This window comes from Mus caroli, chromosome 9 (genome assembly GCF_900094665.2).
Source record: "Mus caroli chromosome 9, CAROLI_EIJ_v1.1, whole genome shotgun sequence".
Taxonomy (NCBI): Eukaryota; Metazoa; Chordata; class Mammalia; order Rodentia; family Muridae; genus Mus; species Mus caroli.
In genome coordinates this window covers 6,022,122-6,041,934 of record NC_034578.1, presented here as the reverse complement: position 1 = coordinate 6,041,934, position 19,813 = coordinate 6,022,122, and the positions used below count along the sequence as shown (strand labels likewise).

Genomic DNA, 19,813 nt, shown 5'->3' with positions numbered 1-19,813 from the left:
AGGAGAAGAGAAGAGAAGAGAAGAGAAGAGAAGAGAAGAGAAGAGAAGAGAAGAGAAGAGAAGAGAAGAGAAGAGAAAAAATAATAACGTGCTCACCTGTGTAATAATGACACCCCCTTATAATAATGATAAGCCCCCTGTGTAACAATGACATTCTCTTCTGTGTAATAATGGTATGTTACCCCATGTAATAATAACATGCCCCTGTATAATGATGTGCTATTCTGTGTAATAATGACACAACCCCTGTATAATACTAATGTGCTCCCCTGTGTAATAATGACATGCTCTTCTGCCTAATAATGACGTGCCCCCCATGTAATAGTGATGTGCTCCCCTGTGTAACAATGGTGTTCCCCCACAAGTAATAACAGCATTCTTCCCTGTGTAAAAATAATATTCTTCCCTGTGTAATAATGACATGTCCCCCTCGATCAATAATTGTGTATGCTGCTGTGTAATAGTGATGTACTCTCCTGTGTAAGGAAGTGCTCCCTGTGTAGTGATGTGCTCCCCTGTAGTTACATGAGTGCTACACATAAGAACTAAATCTATAGAAATACTGTTGATTTTTGCCACGGAAGGTTAAATGTGATAAACGTGGAAGTATTGAGCTTGCTTTTCTTTCTTGTTTAAATGTTCACAGCATACCCACACTGGGTACAGAAACTGAATGATACCCAACTGGACAGTGGGAGTCCACTGCAGTGGGAATGCAAGGCTACTGGAAAGCCCAGACCCACATACCGCTGGCTGAAGAACGGAGTACCCCTCCTGCCGCAGGTACGGTACGTGGGGAGCTCAGAACGTCGGCCTAGCAATTTAAGTACCATGGTATATTCATTAGGGTTTGTAAAGAGAATCTATTATATACTGTGTGGAACCATCACATGGTTATAAAATGCTGATGGCCTGTTAGCTGAGGCAGGATTAGAAGGTGGGACATCTGGCAGAGAGAGGGGAATTCTGGGAAAGAGTCAGGAGGGAGATTCACCGGAGACTCTGAAAAGTTAGCTATATGAAACTAGGAGAGGTAACTAGACATCTGCCAGACGTAGACTAGGAAAAAAAAAAGATTATATAAGTTATGAGCTAGTCAGGGAACAAGTCCAAGCTTATGGCCTTTATTTTATTTATTCATAAAATTAAGCCTCATAGTCATTCTTCTGGGAACAAAGAGGCTGAATAGAAACGCTCCTGTATACAATGGCTACTATTTCTGAATAGAAACGCTCCTGTATACAATGGCTACTATTTCTGAGATAAAATACCATAACCAAAAGCAGCCATATAACAGTTCATTATCAAAAGCAATCAGGGCAAGAACTCAAGCAGGGCTGGAATCTAGAGGCAGAGCTGATGCAGAAGCTACGAAGGATGTTGCTTACTGGCCTTCTCCTCTTGGCTTCTTCAGCCTGCTTTCTAATAGAACCCAGGACCACCAGCCCAGGGGTGGTACCACCCACTATGGGCTGGGCTCTTACCCATCAATCTCTGATTAAGAAAATGCCTAACTGGCTTGCCTATAATTATAGAAGGGTTTTCTCCAATGATATTCCCAAATTTCTGATGACTTGGCATGTGTCAAGTTAGCATAAAACTACCATGTTTACATTGTATGTAGCACAAAGTGGTCCTCTCTTGCCTTCTATTATGTGTATGCATAAATACATATGCAATATGTAAAAATCATTTATTATTTTAATTATGTGATTCCCTGTTAGAGTAATTATATTACACAAAAGTTATTAAAAGCCTATAAATCCATAGGTAAATATTACCAATCATGATAGACTTGCCGCCATTTCTAGCTGACCTTTAGCCCTCATTTGGTTCACGGCCCCCACTGATAAAACTGATCTGGAGCACAAGATTGCTTGGTTTGTGTTTCTATATGAAAAAAGAAAAACTAGAAAAAGATTGCAGTACCCTGTGTTCTGGTGTCCTGGGAAGGGTCTTTTCATGATATCTAAACTTAACAAATGTCTTTTCAATAAATCAATTGCATACTTTTAAAACTATTTCCTGTATGACAGATTTACATTGATTACTTTTTAATTGCATCATAAGTATGTTAATTTTAATAGCTCTCTCCCTTGGTTGTGGCCTTCACAGGAAGGTGATCAGAGGAGAAATAGATCACTGCGTATGACAAGAAAGAAGGACTCTGTAGACAGTTTTAACAGAGTGTAAAATCTTGCCCAGGCAGGCAGGAGGGTCCCATGCTGACTCCTGTACCATTTACCACCTAGGGTCTCAGTTTCTTCCTTTTTAAAGTCATGCCTTTCTCATAGCTTCAAGTTCTAACATTGTCTTCTTCTGAAGTCAGATAAAGCTAAAGAAAATAAAGTTATACCAAGAGAAAGAGACACATACAAAGCCATGAAAGCAAACTTAGATTTCTGTTCACAAGCCCTTCCTCTGACCTTCTTAGGGAGTCCCACTAGGAGACCACTGATGGTCACATATTTTATTCCCAACATCCAGATTATACAAATCCCTCTGCCAGATATTGTCTGTGCTGAGTGAATGGGTTTATTTTGAAGATGGTGTCAAATTACCCAGTATCTATATTAATAATGGAATCCTGGTTCATGAAGATGTTAAAACATAAAGAGTTGAATCTAAGATATCTCTGCTTTTAAATTTTTAATAGTAAAATTTGTTTAATATGTACTTTTTTCTTACTTTATACTTATCTGATCTGTCCTTTATAAAAACATCCACATAATGCTAAAGTGTGTATATCTCAGCTGATAAATGTGTATATAACCTAACTACATGATAGTTGTTGCTTTTGGGGATCTGTGTTAGTTTGTTGAGAAGTAAGAGAAGAGTCACACCTCTGGCCAGATGGACACAGGGACCATGGCCATGAGTTAACATACCTCTGTTATACTCCATGCCCTCTGTCCTTTCCTGAATGGGACAATTTTGTATTTCTGCTGCATAAAAGGAATGCCTATTAACTCCATCTTTCTTTTATTATTTTTATTATGTATTTATTTCACTTACATTTCCAATGCTATCCCAAAAGTCCCCCACACCCTCCCACACCCACTCCCCACCCATCCATTACCACTTCTTGGCCCTGGCGTTCCCTTATACTGAGGCATACAAAGTTTGCACGACCAATGGGCCTCTCTTTCCACTGATGGCCGACGAGGCCATCTTCTGATACATATGCAGCTAGAGACATGAGCTCTGGGGGGGTACTGTTTAGTTCATATTGTTGTTCCACCTATAGGGTTGCAGATNCCNNCAGCTCCTTGGGAACTTTCCCTAGCTCCTCCATTGGGGGCCCTGTGATCCATCCAATAGCTGACTGTGAGCATCCACTTCTGTGTTTGCTAGGCCCCAGCATAGTCTCACAAGAGACAGCTATATCAGGGTCCTTTCAGCAAAATCTTGCTAGTGTATGCAATAGTGTCAGCGTTTGGAGGCTGATTATGGGATGGATCCCAGGGTACGCCAGTCTCTAGATGATTCATCCTTTTGTCTCAGCTCCAAACTTTGTCACTGTAACTCCTTCCATTGGTGTTTTGTTCCCAATTCTAAGAAGGGGCAAAGTATCCACACTGGTCTTCGTTCTTCTTGAGTTTCATGTGTTTCACAAATTGTATCTTATATCTTGGGTATTCTAAGTTTCTGGGTTAATATCCACTTATCAGTGAGTACATATCATGTGAGTTCTTTTGTGATTGAGTTATCTCACTGATGATGTAACCCCACCTTTCTTGTTTCGTCTTTTGAATTCAACTAACTAGTCTACCAAACAAAGCTGTCTCAGACAAGATCAAAAACACTGAGCAATAAATCATAATTGATTTCCAAAAGGCAATTGGAAATCATAATTGATCTAAAAAAGGTGAGATATAGATAGATAGATAGATAGATAGATAGATAGATAGATAGATAGATATAAAATAATAGAATTACAGAATGATGGCATCTCTGTTTACTAGATACCCCTTTGGGTGGTCTCTGGGATTTTAAGTGGGTGGTTCACTTGAGTGGTTTGCTTTCTAGATCTCATTTCTGTTTATGCCATTACAGAGCAGAGTGGACACAGTTAATGGAATATTGGCGATCCATAGTGTGAATCAATCAGATGCTGGGATGTATCAGTGTTTGGCTGAGAATAAATATGGAGCTATTTATGCGAGTGCTGAGCTGAAGATTCTAGGTATGCAGTTTTTTTGGCAAATAAAGAAGAAAGACGTTTGGCTTTCTTCTCCCTTATTCCAACTATGCTGAAGTTTTATGATGTGATTCTAAAACCCATTTTAAAACTGAAAAGAAGCACTATATCACGTTGATATTCCTTCTGCAATTTCTCCCATCATGTTTTTGTGCTTGACTTCATCATAAATGGCTGATACGATATGTCTTTGCTATGACAGAGAATAAAATCATATAAGAGAATATGTTAATTTTCACAGGAGAAACTGCAGAGTGTGTGTATGGGACTGTTCTCAGTTCATTCTTTTGCTGTGTTTAAATACCCTAACACAGCAGCTTAAGGGAGCAAAGTTTATTTGTCTTACACTTCCAGGTAACAGTCCATCAGGGAAGGAACCCAAGCAATAACCTGAAGCAGAAACTATGGAACCATGATGCTTCGTACTAGCTCCAACAGGCTCATGCTTAGATTTCTTATACAGCTCAGAAGCATCAGCCTAGCAATGGTGCAACCACAGTGAACCAGGCCCTCTTATATCACCTAATAATCACAAGAATCCCCCATACACATGCATAGCTTAATCGTTTCTGAGCAATACCCCATCTGAGATTTTACTCTTTGGCAACTCTAGACTGATTTAAGTTGACAAAGGTAAAAAGGACAGGGATCCCTTATTTGGCCAGCTTGTCCTATTCCCATAGAAATGTTAATGTTTTCCTAAGTATTTCTAATTACTACTGTATGATTGACACTTCAGAAAAGAAACACCAAAGTGAATAGCACCCTGGCCATAGCCATCTGCATCGGAGAGAAAAGCCTCTCTGGGATCCAGAGTGCAAGTATTAAAAACTCCACCTTTGCTTAAATCAGACTCTGGGCAGGAGCTTAAGTCCACTGCAGAATACTGCAGAATGATTTCACCCAGAGCAATACTGAGGGTATTGAGGATGCCTGCACTGTAACACTTACATGGGTCCCTAAACACTAACTGTGGTTCAGGTATGGCTGCAGTGCAAAGAGAGACTTGACTTCTCAATGCATTTCAGAACCTTCTGTAAACACAACATTTACAGAAAAAATGGATGGTCCCTGGAACCTGCAAAGGTACCATTTACATATAAACTAAGTGTAATACATCATAGGTACTCAGTTATGAATATTTACAAGTGAAATTGTTCTACGTTACAAAAAATTATAGCTAATAGATACAGGATTCCATCACAATTTCATCAAATCAAATATTAATTACAAATCAAATATTAATAATGTATTGCCTTGTCAACACATGTTTCAGTGTCTCAGAATTGAAAGGTTGATTCAATCACTAGTCATCTCAGTGCTTTCCCCAAAACAGTCTCAAACCCTTCTCTTCAATGCATACTTTCAAAAGTATCTTTTATGAGTCAGTCCCTGGGGCAGTCAAAACAATTACATGTAATCTTCCCATGCCTTCCTCTGCTCATCATCAATATTTTGACAGGCCTCAATTGTACTGTATTTATTGTACTTTATTTTTGTACTGTCCTGCATCGTATGGCTTTAACATGAGCATACATTACTACTGAGCATTACGCAAAGGTTCAACTTGCATAAACAACCACTCACTCAGGCACTGGAAACATATATTTCAGAGAAAAAAGAATCTTAATATAAATATGGTAAATGCTAATGAATGTTGCTACTTAGATGAGTAATTGAGACAAATGAAATAAATTTTGACTTAAAAGTCATATAGTTCCATTTCTTTAAAGATTTTTTCTTTGAAAACTGCAGTCACCTCTGTATGATTCTAAAGTAACATAGGAAGCCTAAATTAAATTAGGAAATGGAAGTCAAAAATTGTCTTGCCTAGAACTTTAGTCCATCACTGCAGAGAAGCCCAAAGTTGAGTCTCTTGACTGACCTCCTAAACAATGACTAAGTGACTACCAATCTTCCACAGTTGACATTGGTAATCATGAATAAAGTGTCATTTATCAAAGTATTCTTTATTTGTAAGCTCCACTAAAATATTTATTAATTAATAAATTTTGTGCTAATGCCATATAGTTTTTGTGAGATTTTTAAGAGAAACCTATGCCAGAGAAAGGAATGGAACTTGTGGGTAAATGAACCTTAATTCTCAGCATTGCCTCTGATGGAATTCAATTCTCTTCACCACAGCTTCGCCGCCCTCCTTTGAACTGAATCAAGTGAAGAAATCAATAATTGTTACCAAAGATCGGGGAGTGCTCATAGAGTGCAAACCCCAGGGATCTCCAAAACCAGCCATCTCCTGGAGGAAGGGAGACAAGGCAGTGAGGGCGAATAAAAGGTGACAACTTTACTTTGCATTTCAATTTCTTACCACCAAAATTAATTTCTTTTTGTTAGTATACGCAGTGAGGGACGTCTCCAAGTTCTCTTCATACACACACAGCTACACACTTCTCCTACTACCCTATATTTTGTAATCCCTCTTCTTCCTCACACCCTGCCTTCCCCAAATAGATCCTCCCTCTGCTGAGAACAAAACCACGTGTTTTAGAGGTTGCAAATGACACACGTGGTGAAGGATGTAAGTCTTGCAGAGATTATGACATGTTTCAAAAAATAACTAAAATGTGATGTTTTTCTATGTCTGACCCTAACAAGGTCTATCTCACTTCAACAACTTCTTTGCCACCTAGCAAGAAGTTCAGTCTATTTTAAATGAAACTCGCTGGTTTTGCTTTTCATTTTGGCTTTGCATAATGGCGGACCACATATTGTCTGTGATCATTTTACACTCTGTGTTTTTGTTTGATGCTGGTATTTAGATAATGTGACTTTATTCTGGGTTTTCTGCATAGTCCTTTTAGGATCAAATTTGTGCCATGTGATGTTTTTTTCTAATGTTTTCTTTTCTTTTTTTAATCATTTGGGTGAAAATGAAATAGAATTACTTTGGTGGCAGCATGCACATGTAAAATATGTAGAAAAATATTCATCATATCAATGTTTGTCTCTGGAAATCAAGAAGCAAAGTAACAAAAAAAAAAAATCCAGACAATGTGAATGAATCCATCCTGCTGTGCTCTATCTGCAATGGTCTGGCAAGTTCCAAGCTTTGCTGGTCATTATTCAGTGCTGTTAGAGGTACTGGTAAAGATGTGCTAAAACATCTGCTACGGAAGTTACAGGAAGTTACAGTGTATATTATTGACTTGACTAGTTCTGCATGTGCAGAGGTAAGTATCAGAATACTTAGGTAACTCAAGACAGCACTGGTGTCTAGTCTAGTAACTTTGGATTTTGTATTTAAATTTTGAGAAATTTCTTTACAAAGTGATGTTTCAGTCTTAGATAACTGATCTAAATAGTCTCAGATGAGCCTTGTTTCATGGTTGAGTTCAGGTTGGGCAGGCAGGACCTCTTTGTTTAACTGGGATGATCACATGGGTATGAGCAGTCAGAATAAGCTTCTTGGTTTCACAGAAAAGTCTGTCCTGTGCAGGGAGTACATGACAAACTGTTATATCAGCATTTCCCTTTGGCTGAATCAAAAGGTATAAGCTATTCTATTTTGAGTGCGTTATTTTATTTTGTTTTGAGGCAGCCTGGGAATCTTCTCCTATTTACTGCAGTTCACATGAGTGTTCATCAGCTATTCAGCAATATCATACTGTGAGTTTAAAATTAGGTGGCATCGGTTTTTACCAGACTGGATATACTAACAGGAGTAACAAAGTTGACTGTTGCAATAACATAAGCAAAATAAACTTGGTATTTTTTAGAAATTGAAAGTCACAGTTTATGGGTTTCCCAGCTGTGTCTACCTGATTTGAAATATACCCCTGAGTATTCAGTCATGAGACAGGTGCTGACCTCAAGCTCAGCTACCCTATTTATTTTCAAATTTCTGTACTATTCATTGAAATGCTATTCAGAAAGGAGACTGCAAAGTGAAGTGTTTATGTTTTCCTTATTCAAGGAAAAACAAGATTTGACCATATTTACCTTTCCCGGTTTACATATTTCAAAATGCAAACTGGTTCTGCTAACAGATAAATAGTGGCCTTTCCCGTGCTGAGACTGATAGATATAGCTGAGCCAGGTGGCTCCTGTAACCCCAGCTACTTACTAGAATGAGAGAGGAGACTCTCACACTAAAGTTTTCCCTGGGAGGCACAGAGAGACCAGGATCAAAGTACAACAAACCTAAAACAGATGACTGAGAATATGACAGAGTGATGCACTGTGCACATGTCTAATTCCCAGAACAAAACCAAAGTTCTCATAGTAGCAAACTACCATGATCATGAATGGACAATGAGTTACCATAGAGAGTCATCACAACTTCCTTGAATGCTTCATTTATTTGGTCCTAAAACCTGCAAAAGAAGTGGATTATGAGTCTTAGGCAACTTTATAGTTGCTGTCTGTTTCCTCAAGCTCATGTCTGTAGCATAATGGTTAGTCAGTGAGAACTGCTACTCAGTTGATTTATTTCAGCATCACTTTTAATGATGATGGCTGCTTTTAAGCCAGGGGCACTCACAATTGCAAGTCACTTTCCCACCCTGGGTAGCAGAATACTACAAGTTGGGAGAAAAGGAGTCAGTTTCATTGAGCATGCATCAGTTTGTGGGGTTCTATTCTAAACCCACTTCATTTTCAAAATGTCTAACACTAGAAGCTGGGGAGATGGCTCAGAAGTTAAGAGTGGTGCTCTTTCAGAGGACCCAGGTTTGTTTTCTAGCACCCACATAGAATGGAGACTTAAAACTATCTTTAACTCCAGTTCTATGGGATTTAGTGCCCTCTTCTGACTTCTGCTGGTACTAGGCACATATGTGGTACACTTACATACACATAGGCAAAATACTCATATACATAAAATAAAAACAGATAGTCCTCCTTGAAATTAACAAGTAACTTTGTTGACTTTTGAGAATTGAATGAAATGCTATGTAGAAAATAAGTAGGCTGGTATATAGCAAGTTAATACGTGATTTTTATTAAAATGTGGGAATTGTGGTTCTCTCCTGGAGAGAAGGGAGAGAAAAACAGGAAAAGAAGAAGCAGCAGGGGAAATGCAGAGCACACGGGGGGCAGTGGTGGAACCACCATCGTAACCTTAGGTTTTTAAGTGATAACAACAGTTTCTTTTTGAATAGTATAGGTAGATTTCCATACCTCTCCTCATTCTTTACTATGTGTGAGAAAAATACATTTAAGAAATTTGTTATGTGTGTGTGTGTGTATATGTATGTATGTATGTATGTATGTATGTATGTATGAGAGAGGATTGAGAGAGAGAGAGAGAGAGAGAGAGAGAGAGAGAGAGATCAGTGGACAACTTCTTGGGGGGGGGGCGTGTTTTCTCATTCTACCATGTGAGTCCTGGTTGTAATAAGGTCATTAGACTTGTGAGCACCTGTCTTTATCCACTGAACTATGCCCCTAGCTAAAGAAAAGATCTTTAAGTCACTCTGTGGTACTACAGAATTCCTTTTGGTGACCTGTGTGGTACACTTGTTCTTCATCTCAGCCTCCTTCAATCCATCCCTGTATTACTCCTTATTCTCCTTTGCCTATATCACCTGTCAGGCCTTGGTAAGGTTTCTATACCAGAGGGCTAAATCTTCACCTCTTTTATCAATTCTATAGTCTATATAAAGCAACTGGCTATCTGTGGGGAGAGACAAGTAGAAATACAGGGGTTATGGAAATGGCTCAGTTTGTGAAGTGCTTGCTGTTCAAATATGAAGACCTGAACTCAAATCCCCAGCCTGGCTCCCTAGTCATCAAAACATGGCTCTGGCTCACATCTGTGACTTCAGTGCTGGAAGAGTTTGTGGGCAGAGAAAACGAAATGTCTGGAGCTCACGGGATAGAGACTCAAGCCAGTTAGTGAGCTCCAGATTTACTTAAAGACCCTGTTTCAAACAGGTGAATGGAGGGCCTTTGAGATTTCTCAACAGGTAACAGCTTATGCCATTAAGCCTGGTAATCAAAGTACCGTCCCCATACCTCAGAAGGTAGTAGAAGGAGAAAATCAACTCCTACAAGTTGTCCTCTTACCTCTACACATGCACTGTTACAAACATATTCTGTCATACTACAAATGCAAAACAAATGAATAAATGTCAAAATACCCTAAAATGTGGAAGATATAGAAGGGAAAAATCTAACTTCAGCCTCTGTATATATCTGTATGCACATTTACAGACTTATTTGCACACAGAGGCATGTGCCCCATTGTCTTCACCATTGCACAGCATTAAACATGGTAGTTTAAAAGGGATTTTTCTACCTTCCCCCTCTCTTCCTAACTCCCTCTCTACCCTTCCATCCACCCTCCCACCCCACCCCACCCCACACACATTAAGATAGCTCTGTATTTTAACACATAATTTCTGAGGTCTGTCAGAGGATTTTTACTTAGGATTTTTATCACTCCTGTTCATTTTCCTCTTGAAATGACTCCACTTGAGGAGTCCTCAGCATGGGGACCATCCTCTCTGACATACTATCACAAGCCTGGTAGGCTCATCAAGTTTCTATTGGATTCCCACTCCAGATCATTATTTCCATTACTTGGCCATTAACTTTTGTTAAAATATAATAACCCAGAAACACTCTAGCCATGCACACACATTAAATCTTCATTATTGCATGTTACACTTTTCTACTTTCTGTGTGCATCCTTGACTAAGAGAAGAGTACAAGGTTCTAAGTAGAGATATAGTCTGCATCCTTTGCAATAGCAACTACCTCAGCTGCTATTGACCATCAGAAATATCATAGATGTTTAAAACTTAGTTTCAAGTTTTAAATTTTTAAATAATTCAAACATGGCTTTTTATTTCTAGGCAAAGGAAGCTAGCAGCTACAGAGATAGTAAATTATAATACAGATGAGTACTCAAGAAATTTTAAAGCAAAAAAATTAAAAATGTTATAGTATAGAAGGGCAATATCATAGGATATATGTTCTTTTATGGGACTGAAATCAAAAGACAGACTTGGCTTCAGATCTTTGTGCAGACCCCCTGCTCTCCAAAGGACCCTTGTAATGGCCAACTTTTCAACTTCATCATTTAACACACATAGAAAATTACACTAGAAGTACCTATTAGTTGGCTTCTTCTGGGAAGTCATGTTGTGTTTATTGGCCAACAATGATCAAGCTCACATACTGACTCACAGACAAATGGGAAAATATATTCTTCATAAAAGCCCTACAGGACACTGTTACTGCTGGGGAAGCAGGGTCTTCTCACTCTTTATGGGAAAGAAGAGGAATTCATGAGCATAATTAGGGTCCTCTTTGCAACCCCTTATATCCACCTCCATGCTGTGTTTGTTAATGAACACGCTGTTGTGTCGGTTTCTCAATGACAGCTTCTCTTATATATTAAGAACATAAAACACTGTAGACCCTAGGTATCTCCTTTTTGTTTGCCATCTAGGAGTTGTACAATAAGGGTAAATGAGCATCCGTTCATCAAGCAGATGTCACTTAGCCTCCTTTTAACTGAAAACCTATGCTTTTAGAGGAAATGAATAATCAAAATGATATAATTTATCTCAAAGAAAATGAGGGTGATATCTGACCCCTCATGAGTGGTGTTCCTCATGAGCTGCTAGCAATGTGCAGTGCATTATCACCGAGAACTGGCTCTTCTGTAGAATCCCTGAGATCAGGAGAAAAGGAAAACACATCTGAACCTATTATTGTAAGGTTTGGGAAAACTGAACTGCACAGGATTTGACCTTCTTCAGCTACCCCACAAAATGCTCATAAAAATACAAAAAAAAAAAAACCAATAATGAGTCATGGTAATGTTAGGGAAAAAATGATAGGCACATTCTTGACCTCTAGGTACATCTTCAAGTAGAAATGGGCTAAACTAAGCAATGATCAAGAAGCCTATTATCCCGGCAATTGGAGGCTGAGGCAAGAAGAGCAAGAGTTTGAGATTGGTTTTGTCATAAAGTGAGACTCTTAAAAACTGGAGAATCAAAACAAAAGAAATAATCAACAGCTTAGTCAAGATTACAACTCAGAAAGCACATTGAAAGCTAGCAGAAGGACTCTTGTAAAAAGCTGCATTAACTGTAATTGTCATAGAAACCACACCTGGAGGCATCAGGATGCGAGTCGACATGCTCTGATCCATCTTCTCTGATCCTAAACAGCTTCAAATATTATGAAACTATAACAATAGAAAAGAAATCGCATAAATCCTGGGATTTAAAATGATTAGTAAATAAATAGTAGTGTTGGTGAATAGTGATGTAGAGAAAGACTGATAAAGCCCATGATTTCTATGTAATGCATAAGGTTCCATATATTTATGGAACAGTAGAATTTTCTGAGCCTGTTTCAGTTGAGCATTTATTTGATCAGAACATGATAAAATTATGTCATACCATCCAGGTATTTCAAATCATATAAATTTGGAATAAATATTAGTTTGAGAGAAAACACATGTACATTCATCCTTACATTTCAAAACTGGGAGTAAAAACAACTCCTGTTCAAAGGTTGGAAATGTAAGACTTGGTAATAAATTTTAATCTCCATTTTTTGTTTTTACATATATTATAAATTGATACAATTTTTATAGTATATAGAAGAAGAACATTTAGGAGGCATCATGATATTTTATAGTAGGAATTTGTTGAAAGTTGAAGAAATGACCTGTTGCCAATCACATGTTTCAAATTTAAATGATGTTGATTTTGTCTCAATCTTCGGACAGAATGTTATTGTCAGTATTCTGTCTTCAAACTACATTGAACTTTCACTGTATAGGAGTAGGACTTTCTCTGCATGATTCTACACATTATAACACTTACTTTATTTTCTTGTTCCTTCTTGGGACTTTGGTACACACTGATCACTCTCAGCAGTAGTGCAGTCTCAGAAGACCTGCACTTTTACTAGGAGTATCTAAGCAAATACAGCCATGAGAATGTACAAGTAGTAGGAAGGTAAATGGCTTAAAGTAACTTCAAACACTGTTTTTTGCTAAACTGCCAAGGAATAACTTAATTTCTCTGCCAACACAATAAGCCAAATCAAGTCATACAGAAAAAGTGTAAAAAAAGATTTATTGGTGAAGATACACCAGACCCAAAGAATGGAACTAGAGAGCTCTCCTGGGCAAAGGCAAGGGGGAAGGGAGGGTTACAGACATTAAGACAAGGGTAATGAGATATCAACTAGGAGCTGGGACCATGCTCAGATATGGTCAAAAGCTTGAGCACTTAAGGCATTCCCCCATACTGAGGCATATAAAGTTTGCAAGACCAAGGGGCCTCTCTTCCCAGTGATGGCTGACTAAGCCATCTTCTGATACATATGCAGCTAGAAACACGAACTCCAGGGGTACTGGTTAGTTTATATTGTTGTTCCACCTATAGGGTTTCAGACCCCTTTAGCTCCTTGGGTACTTTCTCTAGCTCCTCCATTGGGGGGGCTGTGATCCATCCAATAGCTGACTGTGAGCATCCACTTCTGTGTTTGCTAGGCCCCAGCATAGCCTCACAAGAGACAGCTATATCAGGGTCCTTTCAGCAAAATCTTACTAGCGTGTACAATGGTGTCAGTGTTTTGAGGCTGATTATGGGATGGATCCCCGGGTATGGCAGTCTCTAGATGTTTCTAACCAATACAATAAAACAAAACAAAACAAAAATCAAAAACAAAACAAAAAACAGAAAACTGCTTATTTTGGTGACTTTCATCATTATATATTGTTTACATCAGGTTATTAAAGATCCTTGTTTCCTCAGGTTTTATCATCTTTCTATAGGAATATTTCCTTCAAGCTTTTTAAAATATACATAAATCTATACCATCTATAGTTGTCTAAGATACAGCACAACAGACTTTGTTTGACATTTTTAAATTACATTTTATTCATTTGTTTTGTGCACGTAGGTAAGTTTGGGGACATGTGTGTCACAGGGTAGTGGAGAGGACAGTGCAAACTGCATTTGTCAGTCTTTTCGTTCAGCCAGATGGATCCTGGGGACCACACTCAGGTCTTTGGGCTTGGCAGCTGATGCCTTTCCCTGTTGAGCTGTCTCACTGGCTCTTAGATTTCTTACTCCTATCTTCCAGTCTATGGCCATCCCACACTGAACAAACCTGGTTTAGTCTACCCAAATGCAGTGTTCAAACCTCTTTTCCTCTCCATTTCGTTCCTATCTCTCCAGCCTTGACAATACCATTTTTTTTTCAATTTTTATGACATCAGTTTCATACATTTCACATACTTTTAGAACACACATATATGTGAAAATATGTGATACATTTTTAAACCTAATTTTTCTCTTAGCAGAAGAAAATGTAAATTACAAACTAATAATCTTAATGCCCAAGTTTCATTGTACTATAATTATTCAATTCCCCACTTGATGATTAACTAGATCACACAGGTATTGGTGATTGTTACAGTAAAAAAATGTCCATGACTGGCTCTGTCATGTCACTGACAAATTGATCAAAGGGTCTGATATTCTATTCCTCGGAAGCATAATCTAAACTAATACAAATGGACTCAGAAACAATGTTCACACTCTATTGAACTGTTGATTAAAAATAAAGGAGTAAAAGGTTTTCTAATGGCTTCAAATACTTGTATTTTAGCAGTCCTGTTGACAAGACACAATGGTGATGACAAATCTTCAAATATATGACCTATAATTACATGAAGAGGACAGAACATCAGAAAGACTTTAATTGCTTTTTTTCCTGGTATGTTCCCACATTGAAGGTCATAGAAGAGTGTCAGAGTCTTCCCCAAGGACCTTCAAATATGCCTTTCCATTTCCTGTTGTCACCACCTGCTTCCTTTTGTCTCTTGCTTCCTTTTTCCCTTAAATACAACAAAAGAGGCATCAACTCCCACAGGGAAGTATCAAGAAAGAAAGGGCAATTTAAGCTGTAAATGACAACAGAGTAAGGCGGCTCCTGTTGTCCTGGCAGCATCTTTAGCTTGCAGCTTTACATCTCTACCTAATTACCAGTTTAGCAAACAGTTCATAAATTCTACTTCTAACTGGTTCATTTACCCCAGTTACTATAAACAGTTACACAAGTTGCCTGGCTGTGCACTCCAAGTATGCACAACTTGAACAAGCCATTAATTGCTTAAAGGCTTTTGTTTTTTTCAAAAGCCCCTCAGACTACAACTTTCAGCTTAATTTGTCCTTAATAAAAACAACAACTAAAATATTTGGGAAATCAAGCATCTAAGTGCAGGCTACTGACTGATCCTACTATGTCCCCAAGGGACTCTGCTGAATACAAGATTACAAAGGAAGATTTGGAGAGTGCTGAGGAAAAGGACTTACAGGGAAGATGCTTAGCTACTTCTGGGATTAGCTACTAATCCCAATAGTCACTCCTCTTCAGATTTTGCATAAATCTTTCTCTAATTTAACTGTGGTTGACTCATAATGGGAATTAGAGGCATGGCTACAAATTAGAGTACAGACATTGTGTTAACCTTGACTGCAATAAAAGCAACCTCCAGACCATTTCCATTAAAGATAACATGAAAAGACATTCACATTAGCATGCCTGCTTCTCTTCACATTAAAAACAGCTCATCCTAGAACTAACAATTGATGAAACTGCATAGAATAAGTATCAAGGAAGTGCACAATATTAAGTGAGATGTTCGTATCAGCTCTTCCCATAGACTCAGAGACTGTTGTGAAAGAGGGGGCAGAAATATTGTAAGAACCAAAAATCAAGGAAGATCAGAGTCAACCAATGTCTTCTGAGCACTCAGAGAAGCAGTGTTTGACTGCACAAGATGTATAAAACCAAGCTAATCACGAATCTAGCACAGAGTAAGGAGGGGCTCACTAGGAGCTATTGACAGTTGATGATATCCGGGAAAGAATAAATGTTCTTCAAGGATGTAGCCCTAATATGGGAACCACACATTAAGAGATAGCCCTATGCCCATGAGCACATATGCAGCAGATGTCAGACTTTGTGTATCATTAAAAGAAAAGAAAACTTAAGTTGGGAAGGAGTTGGAAAATAGGGACTTTGATCTGGGAGGAGATAGGGGGACTGGCTATGTTCAAAATAAATTGTATGATATTCTCAAAAGATTCAAAAAATATAAAAACATAAAATAAGGTATACTTATACATATAAACATATATATACATATAAATATACACATACACATATACATATACATATATACACATATACATATACACATACACATATACATGTATACATATACATATATCTGTTGTGTAGATGTGTAATATATATATATCTATATAATATATATTATACATGTAATAATATATATATGTGTATATATATGTACATATATACACACACACACACACATATATATATATGTGTGTTTGGAGAGAGAGAAAGAGAGAGAGAGAGACCATATTTCAAGAAGGTCTATGTGTTCTTAGTTATATTTGGAGGGATGAGATTACTAAACTAATTCTGACAGTTTCTTTCATAATTGTACATGATCTCTTTCTTCCTTCATGCCACAAAAGAATAGGCTAGGGCTAGTTATGCACAATTGGATTCATTTTAGGAAAAAGAGACCCTTGTTTAATAGATACTGAAGGTAAGATGCTATGCTAGTTCATATCAAAGTAAAAGAAGCCCTGTCCCCAAGAGGCACTGTTAAGTGCTCAGATGTAATACCGGCCTTGAACCTTATAGTATGGAAACAAAATGTTGTCCCCAGTAAGACAATGATAAAAATAACTCTCAAGTCCAAAACACAGAAAACGTTAGATGTGCATTACTTTTTTGCAGTCCTCATAATCAGATAATATTCTAAGAAAGCTACAGTTCCTCATGTTAAATGAATTTAGTCATATGTGGCTCAGGCTCATATACATAGCAAGTAGCTCAGTCAGAAAGAGCGTCCAATTTTGTTTTAAGCACAAACCACTCTCAGTCTGTTAAACTTCACAAAACCCTGTGAGAGTCCATAGAGTAAAAAATACATTTGGTTAGAAAGCATGGAAAAAGTTTTGGATGAACTATTTGAAATGATTCTTGAATATAATTTTGATTTGTAGAGACAGAGTGTATTTTAGAAAAAGAGTTCAGAATTTGAAAAAGTACTACCATCCAGGGACAATTTTTGAAAATATATAGTCTTGGGCCAAAGGGCAGATTACAAGTAGAAAAGAGAAACAAACTAGAGAGTTCAAATAGCTGTGGACTGAGGACTCGGGAAAGCAGCCAGGTTTTTCCTTACCTTGATGTTTCAGAGACAGATCTGAAAACATTCAGTTCACATCTGTGAATTCATACCCATTAGAAAACAGAAAAGCAGTTTACTAGACATCTTTAGCAAGTGTACAAAGAAAAGAATTCAAAATTAGGAAAATGCTCTAGCTTTACCCTACTGGGACAAACTTCTGAGAGAATCAGGTTAAAGGGAGGAAAGGTGACTTGGTTCCTGGTTTCCAGGTGCATCTTCACTGTTCTGATCTTGGCCTGTGGAGTGAAGGACACTGTGACAGGGCAGTGTAGCTGGGGTGCTCACTTCATGGCAGCCAGGAAGCACACAAGGCTCCATGCGGACAGAATAGTACTGCCTTCCAATATCCCCAGAGAACTGCTTTGTCAAGGTTCTGCTGTCCCCCAAAGTAGTCAACTGTGACTCAATCTGTGGAGTAACTGATGAACTCAGAGTTCTCATGATCTAATCCCCTCACCTGAGAGTGAGTTCATCTGTGTGTGAACTAGGCCTCCACACAAGTGTCATGTCTGTAGCACATCAAGATATAAAACACAATGGGGGGGGGGGAACAAAGCCCCTATTATGTGCAAACGATTTCATTGTTTAAAGAAAGCTGAAATAATCAGTAGGAAAAATACGTGTTTGATTACATTTTTGAATACAAAAACCCTAAATTTGCATTTCTATGCAATGAAACAAAAGGCTGAAAAAAAAATACAATGGCCTCCACAGGAAAGCTTGGGACATTATGGGCTGGAAAGATAGGATGCTTTGGGGATATAGAAATGTTTTCATTTAAATTCTATTTTGAGTTTAAAATACAGTTGAATTTCTTCATGAATGTTAACTTTTCACAGACTATGTTATTCTCAAGGTCCCTGTATTTTATTAGTGGCATCTTTTTCCATCTTCCCCTGGCTAAAGCCAGAAAAGCATTTTAAGCACCATGTTCTCAACAATTTTTCCAAAAACATTTTTTTATTATTCTTATTTTTTAAATGAATTCATGTAAAGCAATTTCAAAGAAAACAAATAGCTTGGGTTCCAGATTTTCCCATAGCAATTCAGAAACATTTTCTGTCTTCTATCACCTCATCAAGTCAGTGCCACTGGAGTAAAAAAAAAATTGATAATGCCTAAACACCTCTATAGAGATGCTTCTGTTTCTTAAGAATGTTAAAGAAAAATTCTTTGTTCTCTGTCTCTCTAATTGTGGTGTGTTGTGGGTTTGTGTGTGTGTGTGTATGTGTGTGTGTGTATGTATAAATGTTTGTGTGTATGTGTGTGTGTAAATGTGTGTGTCTGTGTGAGTGTTCATGTGTTTGTCTGTATGTGTGTGTGTGATATGTGTGACTATAACGTATGAGTGTGACTCTGTGTGTGTTTGTATGTCTGCGTGCCTTACTCTTCAACTGAGCAGAAACAGGAAAAGAAAAAGACTAGGGTGTCTAAGAATAAATCTGATTATAGTTCATGTTTTTTCTAGAAGCATGACATAACCTGTAAATTTTTAGTGTGGTACTTCTTGTGTTGTAACAGGTCACTTAACATATGCAAGTTTTGACGATTTAACAGGTATAAGGATTTTTTGGTCCTTCTGTGTGTTTGTTTATTGAGATAGGGATATAAACTACACAGGCCTCAAACACAGTATGCAGATGAAAATTTGCTGGAAATGCTTGTAGCCCTCCTCTACCTGAGATTCATGTGTGTGCCACCACAGCAGGTGGAGAAGATTTAGTTTACAAAATTAGTATAATATTGTGGTTGACATCTACACTTTTAAAGTGGCTGGCGCATGCGCATGCATACACACACACACACACACACACACTCACAAAATAATTGAAACAGTATTTGGATAAGCATTGGCATCTCATCAGTATTATTAATTCCGTGAAAATGAAAAAAAAAAACTTGTAAAAAATAACTTCTCTATTTGGAAGATGTTTGAATGGGATTTAATTTTTTTATTATAGTCAATATTTATTGATAAAATTGTTACTGAAAAGAAAGGCTGTATACTTGATTAGTAACAATAGTCAAAATTGTTAGGTTTAATCCCAACACTACAAAAAGGTGAAGGAGAGACCAGGAGAAAGATGCAAAGAAATAGAAGTGTGGACTCAGCAGTTATTTTCTTAGTCAGTCCTGAGTCATAGGCAGATAAAACAAGTCTTGGATCTGTGAAGTAAACTGCCCACAGTTGTTCTTAGTAAGTGGGGCTGCAGGCTCGAATCCAGGAAAGGAAGCCCCAGCCAAGCTCTGACACAGGCCATAGAGTATCGGTTCCCAGGTACTGAACATGCCTAACTTTCTGAACCTTGGTTTCTTCTTTCTGAAATGAGGTCAAGGGAAATAAATGAGAGCAATCTTTAGTATGGAGCACATGAACT

The 19,813-nt window shown here is 37.9% G+C and overlaps 1 protein-coding gene across 11 annotated transcripts in view; it reads left to right on the top strand.

The window, feature by feature from the left end:
• Cntn5 (contactin 5) overlaps nucleotides 1-19,813 on the top strand; it is a 1,179,522-nt gene that overhangs the window by 878,465 nt on the left and 281,244 nt on the right. For all 11 annotated transcript variants that reach the window (XM_021171282.2, XM_029481828.1, XM_029481827.1 and 8 more), the window contains 3 exons: nucleotides 647-783; nucleotides 4,057-4,186; nucleotides 6,347-6,497. In XM_021171282.2, the coding sequence (XP_021026941.1) occupies nucleotides 647-783; nucleotides 4,057-4,186; nucleotides 6,347-6,497 (418 nt within the window). The remainder of the gene's footprint in view (nucleotides 1-646; nucleotides 784-4,056; nucleotides 4,187-6,346; nucleotides 6,498-19,813) is intronic.